Source organism: Oncorhynchus nerka, linkage group LG4 (assembly GCF_034236695.1).
Source record: "Oncorhynchus nerka isolate Pitt River linkage group LG4, Oner_Uvic_2.0, whole genome shotgun sequence".
Lineage (NCBI taxonomy): Eukaryota > Metazoa > Chordata > Actinopteri > Salmoniformes > Salmonidae > Oncorhynchus > Oncorhynchus nerka.
Genome location: NC_088399.1, coordinates 82,866,568 through 82,882,763, shown reverse-complemented (window position 1 = coordinate 82,882,763; position 16,196 = coordinate 82,866,568). Strand labels below are relative to the sequence as shown.

At 42.0% G+C, this 16,196-nt stretch overlaps 1 protein-coding gene across 1 annotated transcript; it reads right to left on the bottom strand.

Annotated features, from left to right (window-relative positions):
- Nucleotides 1-4,984: 4,984 nt before the first annotated feature.
- LOC115129061 (lens fiber membrane intrinsic protein-like) lies at nucleotides 4,985-15,421 on the bottom strand. Its single transcript, XM_029659207.2, has 5 exons — nucleotides 15,100-15,421; nucleotides 6,739-6,953; nucleotides 6,100-6,249; nucleotides 5,834-5,968; nucleotides 4,985-5,532 (listed from the first exon to the last, which is right to left on the bottom strand). The coding sequence occupies exons 2-5, from the start codon at nucleotides 6,911-6,913 to the stop codon at nucleotides 5,468-5,470; spliced, it is 525 nt and encodes a 174-aa protein (XP_029515067.1). The 5' UTR covers nucleotides 6,914-6,953; nucleotides 15,100-15,421; the 3' UTR covers nucleotides 4,985-5,467.
- Nucleotides 15,422-16,196: the final 775 nt, after the last annotated feature.

The window sequence follows — 16,196 nt, the reverse complement described above, 5'->3', positions numbered from 1 at the left end:
CAATGGGATGAGAGGAGCAGGCGATTGGATCCAAGTCATGCGGAGAAAGGGGGTGGAATTTGTCCAAAGCTGGATCCAAGTCAAGACTGTTCTTTTTCAGTTTGAGTGACTCCTGAGTGCGATTCACTGGGTTCCATGTTTAGTCTGCCCAAGGTGTCAAGATCCGTCGACAGAAGATCCTTGTGGGATACTAAAATGAAAAGATGTATGTGGATAAGGGGTACAACACACTCTCCATGGACAAATAATGAGTTATGACATCTTGGTCATCAACAAGATCTTTGTCTGTCAGCCATTTTGGATGGTATTCAGCTAATACAATTACTCTGACATTGAAGACCGCTCACTCACTCACTCACTCACTCACTCACTCACTCACTCACTCACTCACTCACTCACTCACTCACTCACTCACTCACTCATTCACTCACTCACTCACTCACCCAACCAAACATCTTATACTACCAGACTGTCCTTCAAAAACACCCTCAAAACATGTACAGATCCCCTGTCAGAAGCTGTGTATTCAAAGTCAATGAATCACTTCATATTCAGTGATACATATACTTTATTTATGATGCGGCAAGATGTGTAAATTATATATTTTCTGTGCAATGTTTATTATTATCTCTCTGTCTCGTGTATTGTGTGCCCTAAGTTCACACCACCATAGTTTTCACTTGTGAGGCACAATAAAGTATCTTAAAACAACCATCCACGTATGACTCATTGTCTAATAGTGGAACACAATACCCAACATAATACAAACGTAACCAGCAGCAGAGTCCAAATGTAGAAAAAAAGGATATGAAATTGTTTGTTGATGTCAACTGTTGATTTCCGTTCGGAAAAAGAGTTGAAGCATTGTCTTGGCAAACGTTTTCTCATTTAAAGAAATGCAAATGCAAAAGAAAAAGTAACTAGTAGTGTCTGGAAATATAATTCATAAACAAGTGTAGTCAGAGAGAGAAAATGGTCAGAGGACAGCAGGCATTTAGTTTTGGGAGCTGTTGGCACTCCTCTGTTGGGACGAAGGGGGCCACACTGGGGGAGAGGGTGGGGGTGGGGGTATGGGTGGGGGCACAGAGAGGCCCATGGGACAAGTGAGGGACAAGGGTGGGATGGGGACAATTTGTATAGGAATGTGCTGTGTCAGCTCACTCCACCACCAGACAGACTCAATCCAGGGACAAAAATACAGGAGGGTTATGGAACTCTTATACTTTGCGTGAGAGTCAGTTACGTTGTTTGTGTGTGTGTGTGTGTGTGTGTGTGTGTGTGTGTGTGTGTGTGTGTGTGTGTGTGTGTGTGTGTGTGTGTGTGTGTGTGTGTGTGTGTGTGTGTGTGTGTGTGTGTGTGTGTGTGTGTGTGTGTGTGTGTGTGTGTGTGTGTGTGTGTGTGTGTGTGTGTGTGTGTGTGTGTGTGTGTGTGTGTGTGTGTGTGTACCTGCTTGTACATGTCTCTCACAGTCTCAGGTCAGAATTGGACATTCATCCATGTTTCACAAATATCACATTTTGAAGTGTTTAAGGTTAAGTTTAGGCATTAACTCTGAATTTGTAAGGTTAGGGTTAACTTTAGGCCTTAACACTGAAGTCTTAGGCATTAACTCTGAATCATTAAAACCTCTACGGGATAGGTGACCTCCCCCCACGGGACAGTTGAGCTAACGTGCGCTAATGTGATTAGCATGAGGTTGTAAGTAACAAGACAATTTCCCAGGACATAGCTATATCTGATATGAGTGAAAGCTTAAATTCTTGTTAATCTAACTGCACTGTCCAATTTACAGTAGCTATTACAGTGAAATAATACCATGCTATTGTTTGAGGAGAGTGCACAATTGAAAATGTATCAATAAACCAGGCACATTTGGGCAGACTTGATACAACATTTTGAACAGAAATGCAATGGTTCATTGTCTAAAACTTTGCACATACACTGCTGCCATCTAGTGGCCAAAATCTAAATTGTGCCTAAACTTGAATAATACATTGTGGTCTTTCTCTTGCATTTCAAAGATAGTGGAACAAACTAAAAACTAAAAAAACACATGTTTTTTTCTTTGTATTGTCTTTTACCAGATCTAATGTGTTATAGTCTCCTACAGTAATTTCACATTTCCACAAACTTCAAAGTGTTTCCTTTCAAATGGAATCAAGAATATGCATATCCTACAGGCAGTTAGATTTGGGTATGTCATTTTAGGCGGGAAAAAAATAAGTTTTTTAAGGTAAGGGTTTGGGATAGGCTTAAAACAAAAATTACTTTCTATCACTGGATTCAAACTTGCAACCTTTGGAATCAGAGGCAGATGCTTACACCCATCCACAACACCCTAGCAAAACCAAAACCTATTTGAAGGTAACTGTTGCCCATGGTGACCGGTTTCCACATTATCTCTAGACGTCCTCAAACATGGATGGACGTCGAATACGGACTTATATTGCGGGTGACCTGGCTGCATCCATATGTGACCATGTGTATACACGCTGTCTGAACATCTGTCTATGAAGCTATAGCTTACCCTCATTTGGAGAAAGAGGATCTCTTCTTTTGAACTGAGAATAATAATTAAATAATAATAATAATTGAGAATAATAATTGCAGGTCTACACAATCAGGATTATGGACTGCTTTGACTTTCTACAAAACCAGGTGTCATCGGCCCAGTCTGACTAGCCATACCTCAAACAGAGACCGACCGAAAGGCTGGTCTCTAACGGCATGTGATGCCTTTATTGCTAAAGTTTCCTGGAGTTATGTCCAAGGTTTTTGACCTTGTAATCCATTCTTCCACTGCAGACTGAGAATGTATTGATTGATCATTGTGAAATCACTGATCACTGTGAAACCCAAATAAATGACTTTTTGGTGTGCCCACAGTGGTTATATGATAACTTTCATTTACTTATTTGTAAGTACTTTAACTGAGTTGTGATGCTGCTGTATGAGGAAAGCTCATCACCATAGCCTTTCCAACATCCTCATGGTTCTCTGTGCATGCCATGCCTGTTTGGTGGGTGCGTGCTTGTGTGCGTGCGTTTCATCGTTCAAGCTTGCGTGCGTGCGAGCGAGCGAGTGAGTGAGTTCAGCCAACAAAAAGAAGATGAATTTGATCAGTAGGTTGGCAAACAACCTTCAGACCATCATTTTTATTGATTTATTTTATTTCACTTTTATTTAACCAGGTAGGCTAGTTGAGAACAAGTTCTCATTTACAACTGCGACCTGGCCAAGCTAAAGCATAGCAGTTCGACACATACAACAACACAGAGTTACACATGGAATAAACAAACATACAGTCAATAATACAGTAGAAAAAAAGTACATATACAGTGTGTGCAAATGAGGTGAGATAAGGGAGGTAAGGCGAATAATTAGGCAATGGTGGGGAAGTTATTACAATATACCAATTAAATACAATTAAACATTCAGTCACACAAACAGATCTATGTGTAATACCGTCAAAGAGTACAGATAGCATCCACTTGTGACTCTCTAGAACAACGTGATGGTGGAGAACTATCCCCAAATGTACCCTCTGTTTGCAGACAACCTGTTTTGCTGTCACTGTTATTGGTTTTATGAAGACCTTAACACTGAGAAGGATGTTAAGCCGAAACGACAGACGCTATGGTATCCATGATGCAGTAAAAATAATTAAATAAAAGTAAGCTTTTAAGCTAAATATTTTTCAGTGCGGCACCCATTACATATTTGCTTGTCCAGATTCACTGTTACTGGCATTGAATACATCTGTCCAGAACAGTACACTGTGTGGGCCAAGTAAGGATGCCAAAGGCACCAAGTAAGGAAATTTGGACAGAGGTATGCATTTGGCGACTATGTATTTACATTTCTGTCATGGTTTGTGGTTCAGGAATAGCCCAATCACCCATTACCTCAACGCTTACTGTTACATTCCCTTCCAGATGATGACAATTGCCAAATATCTCAGTCGAGGAGGAAGCTGTGATTATGGACTAAGCATTGGAAAGAACATGTTGCCACCCCACCCCACCCCGGTGGTCCAGGAATTATCCGTCACATTCTGTTCTTCCTCACATTCTAGCCCATTCTTCTCTCATTGTCTGTGCCCCCCCCCCCCGTGTTCCTTCAGTAGATCTGCTAAACAAAAAATATTCTTGAAGACGTCAACAGCCGTAAAGGACAATAGGAGTTTCCACAGGACGAGGGCTGGGGTTCGGGGGAAGCCCTTTATCACAAACAACTAAGCTGTGAAATAAAGGTGACTGGCTTCACTCAGCGTGTGGGATTCTTATCTCCTGTCAGACTGTTGACATCATGCCAGTTCATGTAGCCCTAGTGAACCCCCTGAGAAACCTTCTGGACTTTACCTTGATGTATTGTTTTCCACTTGGTTGTGCAATACTTTCATTATTACAGATTATACAACAGGTGGCTGACGTGGGTCTAATCCTGAATGCTGATTGGTTAAATCCCCATTCCAGCTGGTGCCTATTCCAGTATTACCACAGGGTGATTCTATGATGTTAAAATGTCAATTTACTATTTTCCGTCTGACTGCGCAATCCACTGTCTCATCAGCCCAGCCAAGCTATTTATAAACTTAATCTCAACTATAAAAAGCATCTTGATATGTCCTGGAGGTTTCAGGTTTTAGCTTGTGTCTGGGGCCACCTTGGGCAGACTCTGCGCCTCTGGGAGAGTAAAAACATGATTCATTGTGGTAGATAATAATATCCACAATGTATGACAATTCTTTACCTGTTGCAAGGTGTGGTCCTCTTTCACCATCATCCGGTAGCTTTGGCTATGGGATTTCCCAGGCAACAGAAGCAACTCATCTAGCACTATGTGCAAAGCCCTGCTCATGTAAACTGGTTTAGTGCCGCCATCTTGTGGTATAACTTTGTGTGCATCACAAAGGGATGTAAAATAAGGAAAATGAGCCATTGAAAGGTGGACCTTGCATTAAGGATCAACTTAGAGGCAACAAAACATTTAGAGAGGAACTTTATTGAAAATATGAGAAATTGTAAAGTCAGCATTGCTGCCCATATTCCTTATCAAAACTACAACACATTTGCATATACAAAAAGCCTGTTGTCATCTTGCATATATGCTTTTGAAAAAGGCACTACGGAGATATCATAACCCTTGCCGTGTCAGCCATTTTGAAACATATTCTCCTGTTAACTGCACATAGATAATGAAATGAGTCATATTGACTTTATAAATAAATGCATTATCATTCTCGTAAATGTTCCTTTCATGTGAATGGCAGAAAGCTGTTGTATATATTTTTTTATCAAACCTTTATTTATCCAGGAAATCCATTGGAAACATCAGGGAATGGAGGCCCATGCAGTCGCAAAGGCTTTCTGTCATATGTTGGCCTCTGGATAAACATGGTCATTCATTCAGTGTAAAATGGTCCTCTTTTTAAAAACAGTTTGTGTATCTTGCTGTGTCTTTCTCTCTAGCGTGTAGGGCCGCCCCCTCTCCTACATTCATGCATTCTGTAGGCACACATGTAAAATACCCCTGGAACACACAGAGCACGTACAGGTTAATGGACAATGGACATTGCATCAGAATCCAGCTGTAGACATACCCTCCCTTCAGCCACTACCCCTCAATCAGGTCTGATGGATCCAGATAGGCGTCAGCAATATGATGCAGCCAGGCTCCCCTAACCCATTGGAAGGCTATGGAAAAACCATCACCATATTGCTTTTAACAATCTGGTCTCTTCAGATCTGCTAACACTGGGAGACTTGAGGGTTGATTGTTTTTGGACTGGGTTGGTTGAGTACTGTGATTGATCCTGTGTGTCAGTTCTTACCTGCAAAGAAGGTCATGAGCAGTGCCACCCAGCCCAATATGTAAGACCAAGAGAAACGCCAGTCACCGAAGCGCTTGCCCAGGAAGTTCACTGTCACACCCGTATAGATGGCCATCGCCAGCAGAACAAATAAAGCTGGGAGAAGGAAGGGGGATATAAGAGGTGAAAATACTGCACAAAACTAGTGTGTGTGTGTGTGTGTGTGTGTGTGTGTGTGTGTGTGTGTGTGTGTGTGTGTGTGTGTGTGTGTGTGTTATGAGACTCACTGGAGATGAAAAACATGATCCCTGCAGCGAAGGAGCGGTTGAACCTCTCGAAGGTGGAGAAGTGGGCAAAGGAGAGGATGCCCGCAATGATGCCCGCGAAGCACGACATCCCGGACAGGATCATTAAGGCCCGGGTGGCATTCCAGTACGCTAGAGGGCAACAGTAAAAGAGGTGTGCAGGGTGATAAAACAGAGGCCTTTGACAAATGCATCCCTTCTTCCAGCCAAGAGTGAAAATGAATGGTATTGTAGTGTCATGCCCAGACACTAGGTGGTACCCTTTTGTAACATTTCTCCTCATTTTCAAGTCAACATTTGAACATTTAGCACACTCTCTTATCCAGAGCAACTAGGTTTAAGTGCCTTGCTCACAGGCACATCAACAGATTTTTCACCTAGTGGCTCAGGGATTTTAACCAGCAACCTTTTGATTACTGGCCCGACATTCTCACCAACAGGTCTCTATCCTGAAGTAAAGCAACCATTTATTACGTTTCTGCCAGTGAATGGATGCACTTAGACCTTCCCTTCCATCAGACAAAGTCAGACGGTTAACATATCTCAAGTGGTCATTGCTATCCCTCTGTATATAATCTATATCCTTCCATCCCCTGACCCCTCCATGGTGTGTGGTCTCACCGATGCTGTCCGTCTGCATGTAACATTTGCCCGACATGCAGTACCTCCACAGGCCCTGGTGGGCGAAGCTGCCTGACAGGCGGTACTGCATCCAGTAGTCTGTTGCCATTGAGACCACCAGCAGGATGTTCCCCACCATGGCACAGAATAGGCCCCCGCCCATGAAGCTATGCATCCTGAGAGATGCTGCTGTGGCTGCTGCGTGGTACCTGATACTGGATAAACACACCTGGATTATATGACAGATGGACACTCAGTTTGCAATGGTCACCTCATAGCTCCTGATATTGGGGAGGAGATGAGGGAGTTAGACACACCTGTACTGATACTGGGGAGGAGATGAGGGAGTTAGACACACCTGTACTGATACTGGGGAGGAGATGAGGGAGTTAGACACACCTGTACTGATACTGGGGAGGAGATGAGGGAGTTAGACACACCTGTACTGATACTGGGGAGAAGATGTGGGAGTTAGACAAACCTGTACTGATACTGGGGAGGAGATGAGGGAGTTAGACACACCTGTACTGATACTGGGGAGGAGATGTGGGAGTTAGAAACCTGTATCTGTATGATATGATCTTTATAGCACACACTCATTATTCCATGCTGTTGTCATGACGTTGGCCTGGGGGGTAGGTTTTTGACAGTCATAAATATCTCTTCCCCCCCTTTTTCCTCTCTCTACCCTACTGAGGTTACATTTGCAAAACCCTTGAATAACATAGAGATTCTGGGAACATCAGAAGGTGGGGGGAAATTAACTATATTCTGGTAATCCAACAAATGGAACATATTAATGAATATGATGTCAGTTCGGTTGTCATCTGAGACATTCTCATCAATGATAAGATGACATAAACTAAACAGTGGAAAGTCTACACATCAGAGTTATCGGATTCACATGGAATTGTTGTTCAATTTAAATGTTTGAATATGAAATGTGATTTTAGCTTCTAAAATGTGAGATTTGGGTTTTCATAAAATAGGGCTCTGCTCAATCAGTGGCCCACCCCTGTGAAGGGACATGGGCTATAAAACTTTTCAAGCACGCCCTCCTCTCCCTTCCTATTAAAGCCCTTGACGACAATATAACCTCCAGTTCCGAGGACGTGAGGACGACGGTCCTATGTCAGAATGGTTCAGATAATAACTACAGAACGAAGCTAACATCAGCGTGAGCTTTGGTTGCAAATGGTATGAACTTTGAACTCTTATTCACTACAGAAGTGATACCTCCTAGCCGTTGAGTTAGCAACAGCAGATACAAACGTGGGCTAGGAAGGAACAGACAGAGTATCCCGTCTATCACCCAACGACGTTACTACAACATATCCAATTGACAACCAGAGACTATCTTCAAAGGACTCGGTTGGGCAACACGGCCTCCCATCTACCACCAACCTACCGAAGCGCAGCTCAGAGTAAATATTTATTGCATTTTCCTTTTCCAAATGGGCGGCAATTTAGAATGCATAAGATACTGTATTTACGATAGCACAGCGTCTTCCCATTGTTCCTCAGTCTTCCCGCTCTTTCACTCAAACACAGCCCCTTTTCTTTTGTGTAACAAGCTGTCATATCTGTTCTGCCCGCTAGGGACGTTTTCCTTTATGACGTCATTTGTAATCAAGTTATGATTTAATTATGTGTATGTGTAATTCTGTATGATTAGTTAGGTATTTAGTAAATAAATAATTAAACCCAATTTTGCATAGCTGATTCAACTTGTGAGCCAGGGTTCGTGCAGATAACAAAGAATTTACCACTTTCAGATGAGACTGAATTAAGATGACGATTAATATTGACTGCTATTGATGTAAAATATTACTAGGTCTTTAAGAGTTTATTCGGAAGATAATAGCTCTATAAATATTATTTCGTGGTGCCCGACTCTCTAGTTAATTAAATTTACATGCATGATTAGCTCAATCAGGTAATATTAATTACGGAGAAATTATTTTATAGAATAGCATGTCATATCACTTAATCCGGCATAGCCAAAGACAAAACACTGTGATGCAGACTTCAATAGAAACATGAATAAGTTTAGTACTTGTCCTGACACTGGGGAAAAGTGTGACATGGTGACAGTGGACAACAAAATCGAAAAGACAAAGTACAAATCGCCGAGTATCAATGATCTCAAATCATATACAGTACCAGTCAAAAGTTTGGGCACAACTACTCATTGCAGGGGTTTTCTTAATTTTTACTATTTTCTACTTTGTAGAAAAATTGTGAATACAACAAAACTATGAAATAACACATATGGAATCATGTAGTAACCAAAAAAGTGTTAAACAAATCAAAATATATTTTAGATTCTTCAAAGTAGCTACCCTTGTCTTGATGACAGCTTTGCACACGCTTGGCATTCTCTCAACCAACTTCACCTGGAATGCTTATCCAACAGTCTTGAAGGAGTTCCCAAATATGCTGAAGTCTTGTTGGCTGCTTTTCATTCACTCTGCAGTCCAACTCATCCCAAACCATCTCAATTGGATTGAGGTTGGGTTATTGTGGAGGCCAGGTAATCTGATGCAGCGCTCCATCACTCTCCTTCTTGGTCAAATAGCCCTTACACAGCCTGGAGGTGTGTTTTGTCATTGTTCTGTTGAAAACAAATAATATTCCCACTAAGCGCAAACAAGATTGGATGGCGTATCGCTGCAGAATGCTGTGGTAGCCATGCTGGTTAAGTGTGCCTTGAATTCTAAATAAATCACAGACAGCGTCACCAGCAAAGTACCCTCACACCATCACACCTCCTCCTCCATGCTTCACGGTGGGAACCACACATCCTCCGTTCACCTACTCATCGTCTCATAAAGTAACAGGGCGGTTGGAACCAAAGATTTCAGATTTGAACTCATCAGACCAAAAGGACAGATTTCCACTGGTCTAATGTCCATTGCTCGTATTTCTTGGCCCACGCAAGTCTCTTCTTCTTATTGGTGTCCTTTAGGAATGGTTTCTTTGCAGAAATTTGACCATGAAGGCCTGTTCTCCTCTGAACAGTTGATGTTGAGATGTGTCTGTTACTTGAACTCTGTGAAGCATTTATTTAGGCTGCAATTTCTAAGGTTGGTAACTCTAATTAACTTATCCTCTGCAGCAGAGGTAACTCTGGGTCTTCCTTTCCTGTGTTGGTCCTCATGAGAGCCAGTTTCATCATAGGTATTGATGGTTGTTGCGACTGCACTTGAATAAACTTTAAAAGTTCTTGAAATGTAATGATGCACTGTTATTTTTTCTTTGCTCATTTGAGCTGTTCTTGCCATAATATGAACTTGGTATTTTACCAAATAGGGCTATCTTCTCTGTACCACCCCTACCTTGTCACAACACAACTGATAAGAAGGAAATAAATTCCATAAATTAACTTTTAACAAAGCAACCTGTTAATTGAAATGCATTCCAGGTGACTACCTCATGACGCAAGTTGAAAGAAAGCCAAAGCTGTCATCAAGGCAAAGGGTGGCTACTTTGAATAATCTCAAATATAACATATATTTTTTATTTGTTTCACACTTTTTTGGTTACTACATGATTCCATATGTGTTATTTCATAGTTTTGATGTCTTCACTATTATTCTACAATGTAGAAAATAGTAAAAAACTAAGAAAAGCCCTTGAATGAATAGGTGTGTCCAAACTGTAAATTACAGAGCTGATATTGAGGATCAGTTGTGCTCACTCATTATAACTACTTTGTATGATGCTATGGCAAACACAATAAATGAGAAACAACCAAAGCTTGACAGCTAAATCAAAGCTTGACGACTAGGATCAAAGCTTGACGACGAGAATCAAAGCTTGACGACTAAAGACATGCTAAGTGAATATTACCTAATTTGAGCAATTTTCATTTTGTAAGTACAGTTGAAGTCGGAGGTTTACATACACCTCAGCCAAATACATTTAAACTCAGTTTTTCACAATTCCTGACATTTAATCCTAGTAAATATTCCATGTCTTAGGTCAGTTAGGATCACCACTTTATTTTAAGAATGTGAAATGTCAGAATAGTAGTAGAGAGAATGATTTATTTCAGCTTTTATTTCTTTCATCACATTCCCAGTGGGTCAGAAGTGTACATACACTCAATTAGTATTTGATAGCATTGCCTTTAAATTGTTTAACTTGGCTCAAACGTTTCGGGTAGCCTTCCACAAGCTTCCCACAATAAGTTGGGTGAATTTTGGCCTATTCCTCCTGACAGAGCTGATGTAACTGAGTCAGGTTTGTAGGCCTCCTTGCTCGCACACAGTTTTTCGGTTCTGCCCACACATTTTCTATAGGATTGAGGTCAGGATTTTGTGACTGCCACTCCAATACCATGACTTTGTTGTTCTTAAGCCATTTTGCCACAACTTTGGAAGTATGCGGATGTCATAAGGTGAACGCACCAATTTGTAAGTCGCTCTGGATAAGAGCGTCTGCTAAATGACTTAAATGTAAATGTAAATGCTTGTGGTCACTGTCCATTTGGAAGAGCCATTTGCAACCAAGCTTTAACTCCCTGACTGATGTCTTGAGATGTTGCTTCAATATATCTACATAATTTTCCTGCCTCATGATGCCATCTATTTTGTGAAGTGCATCAGTCCCTCCTGCAGCAAAGCACCCCACACACAACATGATGCTGCCACCCCCGTGCTTCAAGTTGGGATGGTGTTCTTCGGCTGTGCAATCCTCCCCCTTTTTCCTCCTAACATAACGATGGCCATTATGGCCAAACAGTTCCATTTCTGTTTCATCAGACCAGAGGACATTTCTGCAAAAAGTACGATCTTTGTCCCAATGTGCAGTAGCAAGCCGTAGTCTGTTTTTTTTATGGCGGTTTTGGAGCAGTGGCTCCCTCCTTGCTGATCGGCCTTTCAGGTTATGTCGATATTGGCCTCGTTTTACTGTGGATATAGATACTGTTGTACCTGTTTCCTCCAGCATCTTCACAAGGTACTCCATTCGGTTTATTTTTTAATGATTATTATTATTTTTATCTGTCGGCCCCAGCCGCGAACTCAGGCTCTGTGTGTAGTTAACTGACCCTCTCTGCCCAGTCATCGCCATTTTACTTGTTGTTGTTTTAGCTGATTAGCTGTTGTTGTTTCACCCGTTGTTTTTTTTTATTTAAAAAAATAATAATTTTTAACCTTCATTTTACTAGGCAAGTCAGTTAAGAACAAATTCTTATTTTCAATGACAGCCTAGGAACAGTTGTTGTCTTAGTTAGCTCTCCAAATCAACACCTGTGATTACTTTATGCCTCGCTGTATGTCTCTCTCATATGGCAATATGCCTTGTATACTGTTGTTTAGGTTAGTTATCATTGTTTTAGTTTACAATGGAGCCCCTAGTTCCACTCATTATACCTCTGATACCTGCTTTGTCCCACCTCCCACACATGTGGTGACCTCACCCATTATAACCAGCTTATCCAGAGATGATTATCATCACTCAGTGCCTGGGCTTACCCCCGCTGTACCCGCACCCCACCATAACCCTGTCTGCACAATATGCCCTGAATCTGTTCTACCACGCCCAGAAATCTGCTCCTTTTATTTTCTGTCCCCAACGCTCTAGGCGACCAGTTTTGCTAGCCTTTAGCCGTACCCTCATCCTAATCCTCTTCTGTTCCTCGGGTGATGTGGAGGTAAACCCAGGCCCTGCGTGTCCCCAGGCTCCCTCATTTGTTGACTTCTGTGATTGAAAAAACCTTGTGTAGCTCCCTCCAGTAACCACGAGCACAACCGTTCCTTGATTTTAACTGGCGGCTTTATTCTGTAGTTTTAGTCAGAATTATCACCTTCCGTGAGAACTATAAAGTAAATGAAAAATACAGTTAAGCACACTCTTACAACCTTCTTATCTTACGAGTGACTTATTAGCTTGGTATAACTCTGAAGTGCTTACATACATAAACAGTTTAGCCGGAGCTATAACAGTATCAGATTAAACACATGAATGGTCATTCTTTAAAAGTAACTTCCTCACCATTTTAGATAAGCATGCACCGTTCAAAAAATGCAGAACTAAGAACAGATATAGCCCTTGGTTCACTCCAGACCTGACTGCCCTCGACCAGCACAAAAACATCCTGTGGCGGACTGCAATAGCATCGAATAGTCCCCGCGATATGCAACTGTTCAGGGAAGTCAGGAACCAATACACGCAGTCAGTCAGGAAAGCTAAGGCCAGCTTCTTCAGGCAGAAGTTTGCATCCTGTAGCTCCAACTCCAAAAAGTTCTGGGACACTGTGAAGTCCATGGAGAACAAGAGCACCTCCTCCCAGCTGCCCACTGCACTGAGACTAGGTAACACGGTCACCACCGATAAATCCATGAATATCGAAAACTTCAACAAGCATTTCTCAACGGCTGGCCATGCCTTCCGACTGGCTACTTCAACCTCGGCCAACAGCTACTACCCCCCCGCAGCTACTCTCCCAAGCCTCTCCAGGTTCTCCTTTACCCAAATCCAGATAGCAGATGTTCTGAAAGAGCTGCAAAACCTGGACCCGTACAAATCAGCTGGCCTTGACAATCTGGACAAACTATCCACCGCCATTGTCGCAACCCCTATTACCAGCCTGTTCAACCTCTCTTTCATATCGTCTGAGATCCCCAAGGATTGGAAAGCTGCCAAAGGGGGAGACACCCTGGACCCAAACTGTTACAGACCTATATCCATCCTGCCCTGCCTATCGAAGGTCTTCGAAAGCCAAGTCAACAAACAGGTCACTGACCATCTCGAATCCCACCGTACTTTCTCCGCTGTGCAATCCAGCTTCCGAGCCGGTCACGGATGCACCTCAGCCACGCTCAAGGTACTAAACGATATCATAACCGCCATCGATAAAAGACAGTACTGTGCAGCCGTCTTCATCGACCTGGCCAAGGCTTTTGACTCTGTCAATCACTGTATTCTTATCGGCAGACTCAATAGCCTTGGTTTTTCTAATGACTGCCTCGCCTGGTTCACCAACTACTTTGCAGACAGAGTTCAGCGTGACAAATCAGGGCATGTTGTCCGGACCACTGGCCGTCTCTATGGGGGTACCACAGGGTTCAATTCTCGGGCCAACTCTTTTCTCTGTATATATCAATGATGTCGCTCTTGCTGCGGGCGATTCCCTGATCCACCTCTACGCAGACGACACCATTCTGTATACTTCTGACTCCAGTGTTAATCTGCTAAATTGTAATTATTCGCTCCTATGGCCTATTTATTGCCTACCTCCTCATGCCTTTTGCACACACTGTATATAGACTTTATTTTTTCTACTGTGTCATTGGCTTGTTTATTGTTTACTCCATGTGTAACTCTGTGTTGTTGTCTGTGTCACACTGCTTTGCTTTATCTTGGCCAGGTCTCAGTTGCAAATTAGAACTTGTTCTCAACTAGCCTACCTGGTTAAATAAAGGTGGGAAAAAAATAGGCCCTTTGCTCTTTTCGCACCAAAGTAAGTTCATCTCTTGGAGACAGAACGTGTCTCTTTCCTGAGCGGTATGACGGTGTGTGGTCCCATGGTGTTTATACTTGCATACTATTGTTTGTACAGATGAACGTGGAACCTTCGGGCATTTGGAAATTGCTCCCAAGGATGAACCAGACTTGTGGAGGTCTACAATTCAATTTTTTTCCGAGGTCTTGGCTGATTTCTTTAGATTTTCCCACAATGTCAAGCAAAGAGGCACTGAGTTTGAAGGTAGGCCTTGAAATACATCCACAGGTACACCTCCAATTGACTCAAATTATGTCAATTAGCCTATCAGAAGCTTCTAAAGCCATTACATAATTTTCTGCAATTTTCCAAGCTGTTTAAAGGCTCAGTCTACTTAATGTATGTAAACTTCTGACACACTGGAATTGTGATACAGTGAAATATAACTGAAATAATCTGTCTGTAAACAATAGTTGGAAAAAATACTTGTGTCATGCACGAAGTAGATGTCCTAACCGACTTGCCAAAACTATAGTTTGTTAACAAAACATTTGTGGATTGGTTGAAAAACAAGTTTTAATGACTCCCAATCTAAGTGTATGTAAACTTCCGACTTCAACTGTAGCTGAGTCTTAAAATGAGACCTGTTAACATATATGAACATGTGCTCCAAATATAATAAACAAACATTGTCATGGAATAGACGTTTACAACTAGCAGCGGTAAACATCAGCTCTTTTGCCAAGCACTTAATAAATTGCGTTTGATCAAGGCTTAGTCAACCACTAGTTCAACATTGTCTTTACCTTTAAGACTTCAGTTCACCATTAAGTTGAGTAACTTATTCTTTGGCACAACTATACATTTCTATCAAGGTAACATTATATAGACATATTTAGGATGTCCCTTACCTTGTTTCTTCAGTAAAAGTACGCTCTTAACCGTCTACCTTTCTGGGGAGAAAGGGAGAGAGGGTAGAGGGAAAGAGAGAGAGAGAGAGAGAGAGAGAGAGGGAGAGACGTTGCAAGCCGAGGAGGGGAGATAGGAGAATGAAAAAGAACTCCATTGGGCTGAATTCCAAAAAGTTATCCCCTCTGTTTTTTCTGTTGATGGAAGCAGAATCCTTAAACAATCGGTCCCTATGTAACGGATGTACTATCGCGTGGGGCACGGGATCACGTGACCCCCTCAGTCCTTTCAGTGTGGGCAGCTGGGATGGGGTCAGGGGGTTAAGGTAGGGGCTTTGGCTGGGGGGCTACATATCCTTTATGTTTGTATTTGGTATGTTCTAGAATTGTGGGTGTACATAGGTATGAAGTACTGCTGGAATCAATGTAACATGCTGAAGCCAACATTTTTCTTTCAATGGATCTGGGGCTGTGGTGGCATGGATAGACATTTAGGCACACATATAGGGAGAGATGGCCCCTCTGTCTCACTGGTTGTCCTCTCTCTAATATACAGAATACATATGTAATCTGTAGATCACCTGCATCCTCATAATACTGTCTTTAAAATACACCGTTAGTTGAGCAATGTGATCGTAGTTTTTCATTACACAGTATTTATATAGTGTATACACACACTTCAATACACTCACTTAAACCACACACAGGAACACACACACCCACACACTCTGCCATTCTTAAGACAGCTACAAACGGTTATGTGAGACCTGAGCAATGGATAGGTCATCTTCGAATGACAGAAATGTCATACCGTTCATCAAAAGCCACCACCACCGTGGCATTTAACAGAATCAATGGATCAAAACATAGCAATTAGAACTGCCATTTCATTTCGCACAATCTTACAATCAGTGTTAGTATATATTCATGGGACAGATGGCCAGAGGATGCAGACACCACAGATGCAGATAAGGACGTGTTTCTGTCTGCTTCATTATGCAAGGCGGTGGGTGGGTAGTGATAACCTTATAGAGATAAAAGTGATGGTTGACAATTTCATGACCTGTGAAACTGAGGCTGTGTATATATTTCATTAGTCT

Coding starts and splice junctions, on each gene's coding strand:
- LOC115129061 (XM_029659207.2), bottom strand. CDS start 6,913: ATGCATAGCTTCATGGGCGGGGGCCTATTCTGTGCCATGGTGGGGAAC. Junction 5,969..6,099: donor GATCATGTTTTTCATCTCCA/GTGAGTCTCATA, acceptor TCCTTCTCCCAG/CTTTATTTGTTCTGCTGGCG. Junction 5,533..5,833: donor GCTCATGACCTTCTTTGCAG/GTAAGAACTGAC, acceptor TGTGTGTTCCAG/GGGTATTTTACATGTGTGCC.